The 18286-nt window shown below is 37.9% G+C and overlaps 1 protein-coding gene across 2 annotated transcripts in view; it reads left to right on the forward strand.

The window, feature by feature from the left end:
* Window positions 1-15745, forward strand: part of SNX7 (sorting nexin 7) — a 30016-nt gene extending 14271 nt beyond the window's left edge. Inside the window, exons 7-9 of one of the 2 annotated variants that reach the window (XM_069862208.1) lie at window positions 1012-1098; window positions 6983-7135; window positions 15331-15742. In XM_069862208.1, the coding sequence (XP_069718309.1) occupies window positions 1012-1098; window positions 6983-7135; window positions 15331-15411 (321 nt within the window). In that variant the 3' untranslated portion in view covers window positions 15412-15742. Of the gene's footprint in view, window positions 1-1011; window positions 1099-6982; window positions 7136-15330 lie in introns of both variants that reach the window. The other variant, XM_069862209.1, reaches the window with a different exon arrangement.
* The last annotated feature ends 2541 nt before the right edge of the window (window positions 15746-18286 follow it).

The raw sequence follows: 18286 nt of genomic DNA on the forward strand, positions 1-18286 counted from the left end.
GGAGCGAGTCCAGAGAAGAGCAACAAAGCTGGTGAAGGGGCTGGAGAACAGGCCTTATGAGGAGCGGCTGAGAGAGCTGGGGGTGTTTAGCCTGGAGAAGAGGAGGCTGAGGGGAGACCTCATTGCTCTCTACAACTACCTGAAAGGAGGTTGTAGAGAGGAGGGTGCTGGCCTCTTCTCCCAAGTGACGGGGGACAGGACAAGAGGGAATGGCCTCAAGCTCCGCCAGGGGAGATTTAGCCTGGTCATTAGGAAAAAATTTTTCACAGAAAGGGTCATTGGGCACTGGAACAGGCTGCCCAGGGAGGTGGTTGAGTCACCTTCCCTGGAGGTGTTTAAGGGAAGGGTGGACGAGGTGCTAAGGGGCATGGTTTAGTGTTTGATAGGAATGGTTGGACTCGATGATCCAGTGGGTCTCTTCCAACCTGGTTATTCTATGATTCTAAATAAGTCAGCTAGAGAAGGTAGAGCTGCTTGTGCCCTGTGCTGTTTCAACATGCCCTGTGCTAGAGATGAATACTGAAAATCTCTTTAGTATATGCAGAAGAAGCTGTAAAACCAGTTACGGCAAGGTAATGTGAAAGATGGTTTTGAGATTTGTAATTTTATATGTCCTGCTCTGATTTTTTTTGAAAAGGACTAAAGCCTTGCAATATTTCTGTGAGATAAGCATGCCTGAGTGTGCTTTTACAGATGTGGAAATTAAGGTAAAGATAAATTTTTAAGGCTTTCTCGAGGTCACGGTACAAATGAGCATTGGAAATGGAAATTTAATCTGCAAAGCTGTTCCTGTATTTTGGTTGAACAAGTAATGTTCCTTCCTCTTTCTAATTATTTTTTGACATTATGCTAAAACCCAATACCTTATTAAAGTTTTAAAGGAGGGAATAATTACATCTGCTGAAAATAAGCGTTCTGTGATCTTGCTTAATTTATTAAATAACCAAGTTGTTTGGTGGTTTTCTCAATAGACAGTCTACTTTTTTTTTTTTTTTTCTCTTCTACATTAAGGGTGTTTTGAAAAGGAGAGACCAAATTCAAGGCGAGCTAGACTCCAAAGTTGGTGCTTTAGCCAGTAAAAAGACAGAAAATGATATGGTGAGTATGTACAAAAAGCTGAAATCTTTCAGGCCTTATTCTAACTCCAAAAGATGATCCTCTGAAGAAAGTGTGTCCTCTGAAGCCATGCTTTGTAACAGGATGGTGTCTCTATAATTCTCATACTTCTTCTGTAAAGGTTTGGTCTTTGTAGATATACATGCCAGGCAAAGGCAGTTATGAGAAGGATGCAAAACTTCAGCAGACAGGCTGCTGGAGCAAAGGACTGGTAATAGTGGGCGACCACTGTGTTTTGTCAACACTGACTATACCATGGCTTATTTTTAGCATTGCTATTTAATTCCACACTGGGAGTTAAAAGAAAGTAAGATTTGCTAGCATGCTCAAGTAGCTGCTGCTCCATTGATGTCAGAGGGAAAGGATACAGTTGGAATGTATGAAGGTCTTCATTAAGCTTATTTAAAATAAAAAAGTTCTAGATTATGTTCTTCCAGGTTTTTCTCTTTCCTGATTAGGCTGAGGGATACTTTTTACTTCCAGTATGACACCTTCCTTCATACTAGTGAAGTCAGACCATAACTGGTGGCCCATGGGGGTTGGCATCCCCAAACACATCAGCGAATGTCAACAGGCTGATTAAAAGGAATTTCTGGGATGAGTATTAGAATATTCAAAATTTTTGATTATTTAACTCTTCAGCCAAAATAATGTCCTTTTACCACAGTGTTAACACAAAGTTTTATGTGGTATAATTAATATACAAAGATGACTAAATAATAATCACTGTAACTTTATAGCACATCAAAGGAGAAAGTCCTTGACATTTCAGATACTTTTTATTAGGCTTGTTGTAATTAGCTTTCACGTAAAGATGAGCTGTTTAGATGGTTTTGGGCACTTGAAATGCATATTTTTATTTAATGTCTTGTCACCAAACTGAATAAATTAGAATACATTACCACCGTGTGATACCTACAATGGCTATGGTATATTATGTAACAATTTACCTGTGTACTGCTGTGGGACAGTCGCTAACTACCTCTGGTTTTGAATTTTCCTGAAGCTGAAATTCTGTTTACTTACCTCTTATACTCATTTCACTGCCTTTATGTTCTCTAATCTGGTTTTGTTTCTCTACTTCTGCTGCTTCTTCTTCTGTCCTTTGTCCTTAGTTTACGTATAAAGTTCGAAGTATAAAATGCATAGAGTATGATAAGTTGAAGAAGGCCCCTAAGCTGGCAGTTAGGGTTGTAGTCACAGGTTCTAGTCCCCCTGCTGCCTTGCAAGGGCTTCTCTCCCAGCCTGTCCATGTCCCCTACACCCCACACCATGGGTGCCCTGTGGGCCAGCAGCATGCGTTAGTTGCACTGCATGTAAAAGCACTGTATATATTAAGAATGATCGTTATGTGTCCCTTATAACTTGAGATACTCTATGATTCTACGAATTTATTATGGCAGAAAGGAGTGTTACATGTCATTGCATGAGTTATTTGTATGCAGCGAGTTACTTCAACTTTTCAACATTGCATCCCGTTTAATCAGTACTTCCCATCTGTATGGTTTGTGGGCAGCCTGCTTAAACCAGTTGCATTTGCACAGGGCAATTCAGTGATGAATTGCAATTTGATGCAGTTTGTTTAGCAGCTAGTCTTATTGCTGTCCACTGTAGGGAGAGGAGCATTGCCTGGCAGGACGTGGTTCTTTCGGAATGTATTTCTGTTATAATCTGATGGAGTCCTCAGACAAGGTGCATACACTCTCTTTGCCTGAATTGTTACAGACAAAAAGGAATAATTTTCCCCTTAGCAGAGTATTGATCATACCATGTCAATTTGATATTGACAATGGTTTGCTCCATAATGAGATGTTTGTACTTGCTTCCAGTAAAATGTTGAGATCAATTTGCACAACCTGTCTTTTTTCGTTGTTTCTGTGTTTCCAAAATTGTGTTTACAGTTTTGTTTGGATAGTGTGATTACCTAGGTGTTCAGATCTTTGCTTCATCTTTCCAACCCCTCTATTTCTTATTTGTTTCAAAAAATCCTGTTTCTGAGATCCTGATTCTCCTTGCAGTCTCACAAGAGCAGTAAAACAGATGTCTGTTAGTCTAATCTGATCATGAAGTCCTGTGTTCTTGAGTGGCAGCTGTATCCTGAAGACTTTTCTAAATTAGAAGTTTAAGGCTTTTTCTATTAATGTTTGTTTGGCCACAGAAAACAACGTACTTCTATTTTTAACTATTCAAGTAACTTTTAACTGTTTTCTTATTTCTTTACTATGTTTTAATTTTTGTGATGTTGAAATATTTCACTGACATGTCTAACCAGAATAAAAGGTAGTCACAACACAGGTACTGTTATTGGAATTCATGTTGAACACTGAGTTTGGCTGTATTTGCACATTTTTATTCCTAAGCAGAACTCATGTAGCTTATAATGATCTCATAGATGTCAGATTGAACTTGTCAGTGCAATCTAGTAGCCAGAAATTCTGCTGACGATGAGTGGCATGAATTCTAATCTCATTTGAAGTACATTTCCACCATGGATAAGGAATCTCAGACTGTCATTAGAGCTGATAAAAGGCTGTGAGATCTTTAGCATTGGTCACAGCAAACATTAAATGATTTAACAAACAGGAGGTTATACAGCAGGAGAATACAAAACATCCTCAAGGTCGGTAGAGCTGAAATAGGCTGGAATCACAAATTAAACCTTTGGAGATATCTGGATCATTGTCTGGGAAAAATTTCCTTGAGCTGTGCTTCTGCCTTTGGACTTTTACAAAGCTACTTGTGGTGCTCCTCAATAGCCAAAACCTTGTCTCCCACTCCAAAATCTAGTCCACAGAGAAAGCAGTTGTTCAGGGTATGGAAGGTTTGAAGACTGATTTTTGATGCAGGCTGTACAGATATTTGGGAAAACTTTGATGTCCTCATGCTTATTAAGACATTTTATACTTCTAGAGCTCTGTCTGGAAAGATGCTGGAGTTTGTGGCTCCATGGCTCCCATCCTCCATTCTGAAGGCATAGACAGCAAATCTAGCACATCCCTCTGTAGTTTGGGGGTTTTTAACAATTTTGGTACTGATGCTAGGGCTTAATAGGAATTCTGACAAAAGGTTGGTATAATGGGCTCTGACAAAACCAGAGAAACATTAAGTCCTAACTTAAGGATTCTGGTGTTCAGGCTTGAAACAGAGTAGTGAAGAGATGAAATGCTGTATCTATCACATTCTGAGTATGTCTTATGTTCTAACTCTAGGCTAAAAAGGGTTAGTATCACCAAGCTGTAAGATGAGTTCATGTAGCAGACAGAAATTCAGGCTATTTTGCATAGTGAGTTAGTGTAAAATGCTGTGTCACTTGCTCAGTGGCTATTGGGCCAAATCTCTGTCTGCAGGTCACAGTGTTCACATCTGCTCTGCCCTAGCAGTGTCTACCTCCCACCTTCTTGTCCTATCGTCTTATGAGCACTGGGCTGTCCTTCTCTGGGGATCACTGATGTGAGATTTAATTTATCACACCAGCTGCCTCAGTGAAATCAATGTAAGAAAGTGGATTCAGAATCATATTTAATTTGCAGGACAAATTGTAACAATTTACACCTTGTAAATGAGGAGCACACTAGGTAGATGTTTTTGTTGAGACCAAGCCAATCCTTTGATTTCTTCTGTCATGGCAGAAGGGGGGTGGTATTTATGTTTCTTTTCAGTTGTGAAAAAGTAGATCTTAAACCTGTCTAGCTGAGATGATGAAGTGTGGCATAATGCTGTCTTTAGACCTTACATCCAACTCTTGCCTTAACAGAACACACAGTTTCTTTTGGGCTTTAGAGGGTGATGTTTAAGCCACTTATCTAGGCAGGGAGGTAGAACAGAGCCTGCCTGTCTGTGTCACGTTGTGACTATACCATGTTGGAAATTCATAGTTCCTAGAAAAGGCAAGACAAAAGTACACTGTAAAACAAACGTCTTAAAGATATGTAAAATGAGACAAAGAGAAGCTGCTGCAGCCAGGACTAAGTTGGAGAAGTTATTTGTGTGTAGTATGAGTTCATTCCCACATGGGACTTTATCTTGCAAAAACAGAAAATGGATTCAACTGCCTTTCCTACTCTAAGTCATCTAAAATATTCACTGTTTTCAGTATTCTGTGTGCATTCATTTTTGGCATTCGAATGAAAGGCAATTAACTTGTGACATGCCCAACATAACCGAATCCAGCTGCTTGTAATTCCTTAAAGGTATTTTCCCCACATTTAAACTTTGGATCAACCTTCTCATGTTGCATACAATGTTGGTAGTTGAAATTACCCTTGTCCCTAGTTTGGTTACTGGTCTGGGTAGATAATTGAACTTGGGCTTTTCAGTACGGTAGAAATAATACTTTGCATTTTTGTTCTTGATTAATAACCAGTTTTTCAATTAATCTAGAAACATGGCAAGGAAGATCGGTGTAGAAATCAAGTCTAACAGAAAATGTTTATTCATCTGCGTATCATGGAATGTGGAGAAAATCCATGCAGATGAAATTTTCAGTTTTACTAGTGAAGGAGATTTTGGCTAATTTAAGAGCTGAAGGGTTCTTGTATGTCAAACTGAATTGACCATGTTGTCTGAATTAAACACTGGGCTCAGGTTCTGTGACCATTTCAGGCAATGCTGCATAGTTTGTTCTGATGGTGGCAGCAGTGCCGGCTGTTGCACTGGAACACTGTCCTCCTTGCATGTCTCAAGCTGGAGGCCGTGCATCAAGACTTTCCACATCCTGCTTTGCGTTTTGATATTTCTTCTTTCTGCCAATAGCCTGAGCATTCCTCAAAAATCCTGAAAGTTAATCCTGGAATCCTGAAGTTCCTGTTGATAAAAGCACCAGCTCTGCGGAGGGCGTGAGTTGCTATCCAACTTTACAGGGGCACTGTATGAGGGGGAAAAAAAAAAAAAGCCTGACAGCAGATTACAAGGAAGAAAAGGCGGGTTTATGGGACCTGTGTTGCAATGGAAACAATACAAGGAGATTATCTTTTCCTGCTTCATGTTCCTTATTGGTGGTGTTTCTGCCTGACCTCCCTCCTGCTGCAGGTAGTCACTGTGACATCCCTGCAGATGACCTTGTTCAGTAACTGGATGCCAGCCAGAACTGACACAGCTAATTAATAAATGGCAATAGGTAACAAAATTATTGAGAGGACTAGAGGAGTCATTAAAGAGGTGGCCTCTGTCCGCTTACTCATTCCCATTAGCTGAAAAGTCACTCGTGCCACTACAGTAATCAGAAGAAAATGTCTGTAGAGTAGCCCTCAAGTTTTTGATCCTCATTCACTGAGAAAGAGTTTCTTCTCTGCAGAAGACCTTTGCTTTTATTTCTTTCTCTGCTTCTGTATTTCTCTCTCCCTCACATGGTCACACAGAGATTAGTTCCATGAGAAAAGATTGCAGGGTAACAGGCTAGAAATCAGAAAGTTTGTGCTTTTGATTTCTGCTGTCTTCTCTCTATTCTGGTTTCTTCTGAGATTATCAAAGGTTTTGTCAGGGTTTTTTTCAGTTTCTCTGGCCAAATCTAATTTGTGTAGTTGATTCTACTTCAGTAAAGCCCTCTATACTTTCTTTTTCAGACGCATTACTGTCAGGTGCTAGTGAAGAGCTGCCAGAATCTGTAACTTCACAGTCAACAAAAAATACCTTCAGCAACACTTTAATTCTGATCTAGAATTTCTGTTATTAATATTTCAGAAATTGTACTGAGTTATTCATTAAGAATAAAATTTAAATTTATCCCTAGGGAATGATTTTCTGTGCTAAGTTATATATCAGCCCTGGTTCTGTGGTTCTATTTGTCTGCACTACAATTACTTGATTTCAGTCACTTTTGAAATGGTGACTTTACTAATATTTTTTAATGTTTACAATTCATCCTTAGTTCTCAGAAGAGATTGGAAAACTTGAAGACAAAGTCGAATGTGCCAATAATGCTCTGAAAGCAGATTGGGACAGGTGGAAGCAAAACATGCAGTGTGATATGAGGTCAGCGTTCACTAATGTGGCTGAGAATAATCTCCATTATTATGAAGAGGTAAAAGTAAAACACTTTATCATAGCAGTGCTATTTTTTCATAGATTACTTCACTAAGAATTCCATGGGTTGTCTGTAAAGAGGAATTTTTGCATTTTAGTTCAAATCTGTGTTACCTTCAGAATCAGTTTTTGTGGGAAGAGGGAGGCAGTTATCCATAATTTGGCAAGTTTCAATCAAAATGTATTTTATTTGTGCCCAAGTGGCTGATCCTGAGTTCATCATCGACAGAGGGCACTCTTGTTTTACTAACCACAACAATTTGGAACATATTTTTCTTTTCAATGTCAGCTGCTGTATTTCAATTTGGAAACCTTTTGCCACGGCTTTATGAAGCCCTTTATGAGCCCTCTGGAAAGCTCAGACTTGTGTAAATGATCTTGTATAAGGAAAACATTTCAACATGATTCCATTTTACACAGCACATTCAGGAAGTCCTGGTTGTTATGTCTCTAAGTCTTTCATTAAATAATCAGACATTACTAGGATAAAGAAGGATCACACAGTTTTCAGAAGTCAATATGAAAAGCTTATTGAACTTTAAAAAAATCTACAAATGCTGCAAATGTATGAAATTAATAAATTGAATCTTTTTATAACTGAAACACACTTCAGAAAAAAGAAAAGTGGTTGTAATTAGATTATTATTTTCAACTCAAGTGCCCCGGCTAACATTCTTGGCAAGAATTCCCTTTTAAAAGAGTATACACTAAGGAAGAAAACTTGAAAATATTTAACAAGGTATGCTAATCATTCTATGAAGTTTCTTCATGGGGAATACATTGCTGATTGAAGCATGCATTTTGAAAATTTCCCAGATATCTTGAATTATTTTAAAGAATTTCTTCTTATTTTGGAAAAAAAAATCAGAATACACTAAGCAATCTATTAATCATAAATTAGTACTTTTCACTGATATATGTTGATATTTGTAATTTCCACTCCTATATTCTGAAGTTTTTATGGATTTAATCAGTGACGGTGTCCTGAGTTTACAAATTGTTTTGTAAAAACATAATTGAAAAGAGAGAACTCTTGATGATCAAGTCTAATTAATTAACATACAGTCTGTGAGATGCACAGCCATTGACAATCTGGTGTTACATATTATGATCAAAATATTTTCTGAAATCAGGCAGCAAGTTTTTGACAACCTTTCAGGTTTTCTTCAGTTATTGATGATCTCTGACTTCTAGATCAGCAATATGTATGTTAAAATGATGCTAAGTATGTTTTATTAATGAATGATTGGCTAAGTTAAAACACAAAAGTAATTCTTCAGCTCTCTTTCCTGTCTAGAGATGCTTTTTGTTGAATTAGAATTTTAATTCAAAACGCCAAAGCTTGTCCTGTACAGGAAATTACAGTCATTATGTCACAAGCTGCAGAAAATGATTCAGCGATCTCTGGAACTACCCATGATTCTTAAATAGCCAGTGAAATACTGGACGAATTGGTTTGTACTGAGGCATTATTCTTTACTGGTGCTTTTCTTGAATACTGAAATCTGCATAAAAAAATATTTTTGCTCTTACACCTCAGCAGGTCTAGATTTTAGGAAAAAAAAATCTTACTGCAGCAGTTGCAATAATAGGAAACACTGGTAACTGGTTTTAATATTGTTTGCAAAGTGAGGGCTTATCAGCTTTTTCTTTTTTATTAGAAAATCATTATCCTTAATCCTGATAGTCAAGAGAATTTCCTAAAATTAATATTTAGATTGAGAGTTTTTATCAAAAGTATGCGTGTTTGAGATCTGTGGTTAATGCTGATGGTGAAGTGATCACTGTCAGAGGCCCTTATACTACAAACTACAGGTGTGTAATGCACTCCTGAAAACAGCAGAAAAAGAAGCCCTAGCATCTGCTTTCAATATTTGGAAGTGAAACTTGAGGAAGGGAATCTCAAAAACCTGAGAATCAGAATATGATTTTTATATTTTCAGTAGAAAACAAAAATCCTACTTTAAAAGATAATAGTTTGATTATCACTCACTAAACGCGTGCACAAACACAGTGCCTGTTACTGTGTTTTTCACTTGTTCAGTCATTACTAACGTCATTATTGTTGTCTCATGTCCAAAGTTAAGTTACTCATTCATGTTTTTGATGCACCATTTGACATTCATTAAGCCTCTTTTACTGTAGCATCCCTCACCTTATTGCTTGCCTCTTTTTTCTCAAAGCATGTTCTCTCCATGCTCTCAGGCACCACATATGCCATGGATATGATTCAGTTGCTCAGCACTTCTGTCCTCCTCCTGTGAGGAATCATCTCCTACTTTCTAACTCAGTCACTACCTGTTTCTCCTCCTTTCCACAGCTTTCCCCCATCCCCCCCAAATTCAACTCCTATTCTTGCCTCTCTGTGAGCAGACTCCCATTCGCTTCTCTACAGCAGTGTTTTACAGCTCCTCGTTATTCCCCAGTCTTACTGACTTCATTTCCCAGACACACAACCTAACCAGGAGTCATTCCTGTTAGTGGCCATTCTCTGCGTCCTTTAAGTTTCTGAGAACTAGAGAATAATGAGAGACAGACATCTCGTGTTTTGTGGTGGCTTATGCAGTGGAGAATCGAGCCCTTCAAGACTGTATAGCTAAAGCCAGTGTGATCAAGTACAACTTAGTAGTGTGTCAAAGCACACTAGAATTTCTAAAGTGTTATTTCTTCTTTGTCACAATATAGGGAAAGAGTATGACCTTATGTTTGTTTGGATTTTTCCTTAATTGCCATTTCCTAAGGATCCTGCTGTCAGCTTGTCAAGCATCACCTAACTAACATAAGAGAGTATGTCTCCCTTAAGCTGCATTAACACTGAGGCTAAATGAAGTGCTACTTTAAAGTGTTATCTGTGATTATATTTCCTGGACTTACTAATTCAAAACAAGTAGAGATATTTCTGTACCCTTCCAGTTTATTGACTGTCTAGTTTTAACATAATAGAATAAGAAATATTTCTTTGTTTCTAAAGCTGTGGAATCACCAGTTGCTTTGTGTCTTTCAGCACTGCGGTAACCAAGACACTAGTTAAAGCTCAGTACTGCAAATTTACTGGCTGCTGCTACGCAGACCTATGAAAATGAAGGCATTCCTGTGATAATCTACAAGCTCTGTTATAATACATTTAAATACAATGTCACTTAGTAGCCAAGAATCACCAGGACTGACCAGTCACTTGGTATTTCTGTAAGCTGGTCTCAAGAGTTCATGGAGTTCTCTACTTCCTGTACTTTGCTTCTAGAATAGAGTTGAATACATGTTGAAGCCTCTCTGTATTCCACAAAGGCTTAAAGCCGATAACATACTGTAAGTGCATTGCTAAAATAGGGATGATTTTCTAAAACAATATGAAAACTTTTTAATTAAGAAAAAAATCAGAACTTTACTGCTATTTCCGAAGTAAATACCATCAATTTGTTTGTCTTACAGAGAAAAGTTGAATGAAGGACGTGTTAACACTGTATCATTCTATTTTATCCCTTTTTCCCCGTGCCTCAGGTGTGATACTGTTGTCTAAATGGCACATCTCAGCCCAGACGGGGTGATCGGCTGAAGAGCTAGAACCACAAGCTGTCCACAGGGTGGAGCTTACAGCTGAGGAGGCTGATTGTTGCCAGTATTTCCATTAGGTTGAATAAAGAGATTCTGCAGAGCCCTAAAGATGCAGCATCACTAAGACCAAAACAAGATACAAAGTTACTGGTGGTGACAGTGTTGTTGTTATTTAGCTAGAATGTTTGTGTTCCTGGTACAAATTAGCAAAGCCACACCAGGCAAAGTTGAACTCTGGCTTCAAAGAGCAATTGCAATTAAACGTTGACTAAATTTTTCCTTTTGTTTTTCTCACGTGTTTGCTATAGGATATTTACAGCGTCAAAGAAAAAGAAACACTTTAGTTTTTCCTCACAAAGAACTTTGTTAATGTATTATACTCAGAAAAAGAACTGGAATATGTGGCTAGATTTTGCAGCCCAATCCAGAGACTAGTTAGGCATTATAAATCCAGCAAACGTACCAGAGTTGGGTGTTCCACAGCTTCTAAGGCGCTCTATTAAATGCAGGAAGATTTGGGTTCTTTTTTTTTATATAATTTAAGATGATATTTAATTATTTTTGGCACTGAAATGGCACACTTTTTCTTGTGCATGGATGAGCCTTTGTTTTAAACCATAGCCTATAATTTTATTTTTCTCATGTCAAACTAATCCTGTTAAACCTTTGCAGCTATTCTCTTTGATATAGTGAGATTCTTGTTGGTATCTTGTTGGCAGCTTACCCTTGTCCAAAAATATAAATAATTTGCTGATTTTCTTAACTATTTCAAGCATAAATTATTTCTGTGACCTACATTGATGTACAGAAATAAATTGATCCAAAAGCTTCATTAGGCAAAACAATACTCATTTCCCATTAGAGCAACTTCCCTCTAACTCCAAAACCCTTATGTACTTCTCTATCTAGTATAAGCTGTGGCGAAATAGATGAGATTTGTTGTTTGCCCTAGAGGCCTCTGTACTGATGCATTTAACTAGTCATTTGGTTGTGTAGCAAAGAAATAACTGCTCATGCATGTTAATCACATCTTACCTTAGCAATGCCTGGGAATTTAGCTAACAAACTTCATGTTATTTTCAAAAGTTCTAATGTGGCTAAGTCAGTTTGTCTCTGTGAATGTGGCTTCAAAGCTAGGATCCATCTTTGAATCCCCATTCACTCCAAACATAAACATTTATTTTAAATTTCAGAAAGATCATTTTCATAGAGGATATCACTATTTCTGTGCACTCTAGTTTTTGTTTTCTTGCAACCAGAAGCTATGAAAGCATTTTGTCTGTCACTCACACACAGATGAGATTTCATTTACAGATTCTGCTCCAGAAAATGCCATCATAAGTTATGATATTTTTAAGGTATCAAACACAGTAAACAGGGAACTGGAACAGTAACACACATGGCATGTGACACACTGCTTCTGTTATCATCCCTACTACACATTCTATTTTTATATCTCATTTTTAGTTAGATTTGCAATTGTACTGCTTTTTCTGCTTTTTAATGTTGAAGAACAGATGTGTGACCTGCTGTATTAATCAGAATATTTTAGGTAAAATACTCTTATTTAAGCTCTTGCTATTTGATTTTGAGGTTTCAGGCTTTTTTAATGTGTTCTGCTGGGCTTTTACAAGTAATTGGATTATGAATTTCAGTCCTGTGCATGAACATTTAATTTCTTGGGTTTGGTTTTTCTTCTTTCTTCCTTTCTGTATCCTTTGTAAAATCTGGCTGATCCCCTATTTAGATCTCCATTTTCAACCTCCCAGGAGAATGAAGTGAAATAATTCTGTAATAATGTTGAAGTATACATCACTAACGAAACATCATTTCTGTAGTTCATGCTTCACAATATAAAAAGCTTGAGCCTAAGGCACAGAGACCTAGTTTTGTTTTGGTATGGTTAATTATAAAGCTGTCAGCTGTAGCAGCACTGTGATGTCTGACAGTGAAATGAGCCACCATTGCTCTTACATTTTGGAAAATGTGTTTTGGTTATATAAACCAAGGATAAATTAAAAACTGAATAACTTGTGTAACTGAAAAAAATGCTTTTCATCTTTGTCTGGAAAGACTTTGGTAAATTGTATCTATGTGGTTAAGCAACATATTGCAATTGCATTTTAATATGTGCAGTTTGGCTCAGTGTGGCAAAGATAATAGCCATTTTTACATTCCAGCCAGTGCCGATGTATGTATTTTAATTCACATTACTGAAATTACAGAATGGATTTATGTGGTAGTTCAGAAAAAAAAAGGTCAGTCATTGCCAACAAAAGTTGCATCAAGTAACAGTGATAGTTTCTTGTCCTGCACCTAGAAAAAGCCAAGGAAAACAGATGTGCCTTGCAGCTTTCTAGGATGGTAATCCAGGCTGGGCTCTAGCAAACAGAGATCTGAGACTGAGTGCCACGGTGAAGACACATTGCTAGCAGCTGCCTTGCTGACATTTTAAAACCAAGATGCCACCTTCCAGCTCAAGCATCTCAGATAGGCTCTGCTGCCTCAGTATTACATGAAGTAGGGGAAAATCTCATGATCACACCTTAAAGCCTTTATACAAAAGGTCAAAAATACCTTTTAAATCAAAAATCAGTTTGCAGCACTTGCAGGTCACTGTTCATGCTAACACTGTTTTCACTGTTTCTCCTTGATTTTGTATTTACTATTTCAAAATAACACTTCTCCAAAAAGTCAATAAAGAAAGCAGATTTCCTTCTGACTTTTATCCTATTATTCCTCTCTTTTCACAGTAATTCCAACCTTAGGTGTGCTCTGAACAGCAGCGTAATGTTGTGTACGGCAGCATTTAGTTGGGGGTTTTTGAGGCAAGATGAGAAAAGAAAGATCTGGGAAGCAGATTTGTGGTTTCCACAGTTTAGGGGACGGTATACGAATGATAGGAACAGTCTCTAACATGCCTGAGAATGACGACCCAAAACCTCTAGCAGAAATAAGCTCCCATCTTTTTTTACTTGTGATTTCTTGGGTCAGTTGGCTTTTTAAACTTCTCACATTATCTTGCAGACCTATGTCTTCTATTTTTTTGTCTTCAGAGACATAATTGCTGTTGACTTTTGCTTGCTGTTTATTGTTAATTTTGACACCCATCATTTTACGGGTATTCTTGGTTCTGCATCCATGTGTCACTGTGGATTCCCTCAACTCCGGTCATGCTATGTGTCTGCTTCATTTTGCTCCTTGGGCTTATAGTTCAACATTGTTTGTGACTATCAGAACCTCCCACTTGTCTCCTCGCATACAGGTATGCAAAACCACCAGGACCTAGGTTCTTTAATGTACTATCATTAAATCTGCATACTTAATGGCAGACTTTTGAAGTCATTCACTAGAAATGTGTAGTAAGACAGAGTTAGTGGCTTTAAGTTCAAGCAGTATGAATGCTAGTGTATTTTTCTATGTCTCCTAAGCTAGGTATTTTGATATTTTATTGTAGCTGGGCATAGCAAAATACTGTGGCTTGAATAGTGTATGGCAAAAGGTTTTGCTTGGGAAATGATGATGTTTTCAGGGTACTGATTTAATTGAAAGTTGAGATAAATGGAGTATGCTGTCCAGGTTTTAATAGAAGATATTTCCTAAGGAATTTCAGAAGACTTATTTATTGTGGACGTTTTAGATTCTTCATGAACAAAAGTCGTGTACAGTAAGTGGTAAATAAGCCACATTGTCAAGAGCATATAAGTAGATATGAGCGTATAAGTCAAAATTTTGATAGAACATTGCCATTTCAAGGTTGAGTCTTAGGTTTTTTTTTTTTAGTAGCATCAAAACAATAAAACTATTGCATGAGTTTGCGTACCTGCCCTGTTGTAATGACTGATTTGAAACAGTAGAACCTGGTACTTCGGGTAACGAGCATCAGCACACCACAGGTTACATTGTGATGGCCTTGCCATGACCCTCAGCATGAATTTCTGACTTAAAATGCTTTGCCAAGCTGCCAACGCTCATTTAAGCCAAATTTTACCAAAGTTGTTTGGGATTTTTTTTTCCATTTTACTGCCTACAGCCTTGGTGCTTCAAATTAAAAAATTACTTTGTACAGTTATATACTTTTTCCAAGAGGAGAGAAATGCCACTTGTGAGGATGACAATTCTGCCCCTACTCCCCCCCACCTCCATTTCTTTCCCATTACTCATTTCTTTCCCATTACTCAGGGGAAAAATGAATTCTCTGTGTGTTTAGAAAGAAAATGTTTTAATTTAACTTGGAAGGAAAATTAAGTATATAATAGGAATCCACAGGGAACTGTGCCTGACAATGCACTTTCTATTTGGAAGAGATCTTTGCCTGTAACTGAGGGGAGAGATTAAAGAAAAGCATAATTAATGTTAGCATCTTCCTTGCTACCACATACAATTATCATGCTCACACTGTGCGCTTGTCATTATGTAAAAGTGACCTTTACAGCTCACTCGGCGTGTTGGCTAGCATTTTGCATATCACTGAGCTGCCTAGGAAACCATATTTTGTGCTCACATAATCCCACAAAAGAAGCTTGTGACAATGCTTATGTATTCTGATATTTCTTTAAATTCTTTTTCGCCTTGGCTACCAGTTGTATAGAAATCCATCTGCTATATTCACATGTATGTCTGTTTGTTTTTTTTTTAAAGTGCCTTGCTACTTGGGAGTCCTTCCTAGCATCTCAAACAGTGGATCTTCATGTGGAAGAAGATTCTGAAGATAGGCCTTGAGTAATGTCTCTGCTCGATCTCTGCCTTTTCCGTGCAGTTTCTCCCAGCCAAAGAAGTGCTTTATACAAGATCAGATACATTATTAAATTTAACTGTTAAAAATCAGTGAAATGCAGGAAACCAGCTTATTGAAAACTCAGGTATTCTAGTCCTGAAATACATTTTGGAACATGCTATATATTGCTTTATATTGCTTAGCTGTGATTTTACCTATTTTTATGCAAGTGTTTGCATACAATTGTTTTCATAAATATTGCATAATTTGGATATAAAGTATTTTAAATATGTAAAAATAGCTCCATTTTAATAAAAAGTTTAATAAGGAAAGCATGTCTTCATTCTGTATCCTAGTCTTTAAGAAGTATTTTGATATTTTAGTATGCTTGTTATGTTCTCTTTGTTGAGTAATTTCCAGGACTTCTAATATTACCTAGCATAGTCTTCAAGGAGCCCTTTAGGATTATTTTAATAGATTGTGCTAGTCAGCTGATGGCAATGTGGTACAAAAAGATGCTGAACATGTTTTGTAAAATTAATGCTGCTTTAAAGTACTGTTAATTCAGTTTCCAGTTTTTACATGTCTGTTAGACATCTTGAATTTGACATTTTTAAAAGGAAAAAGGAAAAACTTACAGTTCATTAAAAAGACTGTTTCTACAACAGCACCATGTTAGTCACAGCACTGATCCTGCCAACACAACAGCTTCCATTTGCGGGATCAAACCTTTTACTCCTGTGGCTGACCTTCCTGAAAGCCTTAACTTCCTCCCCCTTTGAATAGCCAGTGGTGAAGAGAAAGGGATAAGAAAGGAAAAGAGAGTTTTGAATTAAAACAATTAACTGATTCACTCATGCAGTATGTTCCGCTCATAGAATTATTCCACCCAAAAGGTCTGTTAGTCTGCACTTGTAATTCTTGGAGTTGTTCTCCCTGGTAGTTAAAGTCTGAGCAAGCCTAAGTCTGAATATGGAAAGAATCAAGTGTAGGAATTGGAAACAGCCTGTCTGTGGCTCTGGCCTTGCAGAACACCAAGGCTTCAGTCATCACTGAATATCATCACTGATAACTTGTGAACTTGCTCTTGTCAGTCACCTAATGGCTTCAGAGAGTCAGTTCCTGAGCACACGGCTGCTCTTGGGTGGCTATAGATCTGTCCAAGCTGGATGAGTCATTTTGTGGCTTTGATATTAAGAAGTTTAGATTGCAAGTGAGACCGGGATCCATCATAGCCTTTTCAGCAATACAAAGAAGACTGCTGTTATGCTGCCCCCTGAAGGATTAATGGAAGCCCAGGTTTTTTGTTGTTTTTTTTTTTTTTTATTTTAGCTATAAAATAGCAGTTAAGATGCTTCTTAAATACTATATGAAGCATGTATCTCTCCCAGCTTGGAAAATGCACAGATGAGAGGTGAGTCCATGTTAGGTAGAAGGCGATGCAGTGCCGAAGGGCTGTGCCACTCAGTGTCTTGCGCTTTCCCACTTATTTTATTTAACATCAGAACTTTTGTCAATGAGCTTAATAGCCTTAAGGCCTTTTCCTGTGATTTATTTTCCTTTTTCCCCATCTAAACTTTTAGGATTTGCCATACCGAATATCAATGGATTCCACAATTTAATGTGCAGGAAAGATCAATTCATTTTGTCATTTCCTAAACCAGCTACCCAATAATTTTAGGTAATTCCCTCTGCTTCTTAAAATAGGAGAAGAGATGAACAACTGTTTCCTATTTGCCTTCCCTGTCCCACTCAAGAATTTGCAAACCTCTAGTGTGTCTTGCAAGCACTGCCTTTTTCCCCAGAGGAAAAGCTGTAGCTTAGTATCGTGTTGAACAACAGGCATTTCACATCTTTGTTCACCGTTGTTGCTTTTCGCTATATTTTCTAGTTCTGCTGCAACCAGTATTCAAATGCAGGCACACCAGAAACATACATGTTTTCACAGAATTATAGATTGGCTTGGGTTGGAAGGGACCTCAAAGATTATCCAGTTCCAACCCCCGTGCCATGGGCATGGACACCTCCCATTAGACCAGGCTGCTCAAAGGCCCATCCAAGCTGGCCTTGAACACCTCTTAAAGTGCCCCTCACAGCATTCTGAATTTATGTACAGGTACTTGGTAAGTGCGAGTCAAAAGTATTTAAAAGAAAGGAAAGAGGCTTCCATTTGCTCAGAGTACAGTGTGCAAACACCAACTCCTGGCTAACCACAGTCAGCTTTCTCAGTACTGTGATTGTACAGTTTGTGGGGCTGCAGGGTTTAGTCATTGTGATCTGTCTCTTGACCATAAAGAGGAAGCAATTAGAAGAAAAGATCAATTGTTGAGAGCATGCTGCCTCTTTAACGTGTTAGTGGTTCATACCTAGGGCCTGCAAACAATACATTTATTTCTTGTTACTGAAAACACACATAAAGAAACAAAAGAATAAAAAGCTTCTCAGGTACCTAACGGGAGCTGTCACCAGTGCAAATCGCCAGTTATAAAGGTAAAACATGCACAACTTGTATGGGTCAGACATCGACGGCACCAAGTGCTGAACAATTGTAAATGGTTGCCTTGTGCAGACTCTATTGCTTGGCAAGCTCCAAGTGATCTGTGGCAGGACACGTGTCCAGAGATAAAGGAAATAAATACAGGCGTTAAAAAATAGCTGCTGGTCCCTGCTGCAGTCAGCCTGCATCCAAGACGGTGAATTTTCAAAAAACTTTGGGCTTTACATATTGAAATTCTTTCATTTGCCTGATCGATACGGGCAGGATTTCACCGATAGCTTCACTAAATAAGGAAAATGCTGGCATAAATATATCATGAAATCAATCTTCCAGCATGAGATTTGGAGGCTAGGAGGACTATCAAGGAGGTTTCTTTCATATGC

The sequence above is a fragment of the Phaenicophaeus curvirostris genome, chromosome 8 (assembly GCF_032191515.1).
Source record: "Phaenicophaeus curvirostris isolate KB17595 chromosome 8, BPBGC_Pcur_1.0, whole genome shotgun sequence".
NCBI lineage: Eukaryota > Metazoa > Chordata > Aves > Cuculiformes > Cuculidae > Phaenicophaeus > Phaenicophaeus curvirostris.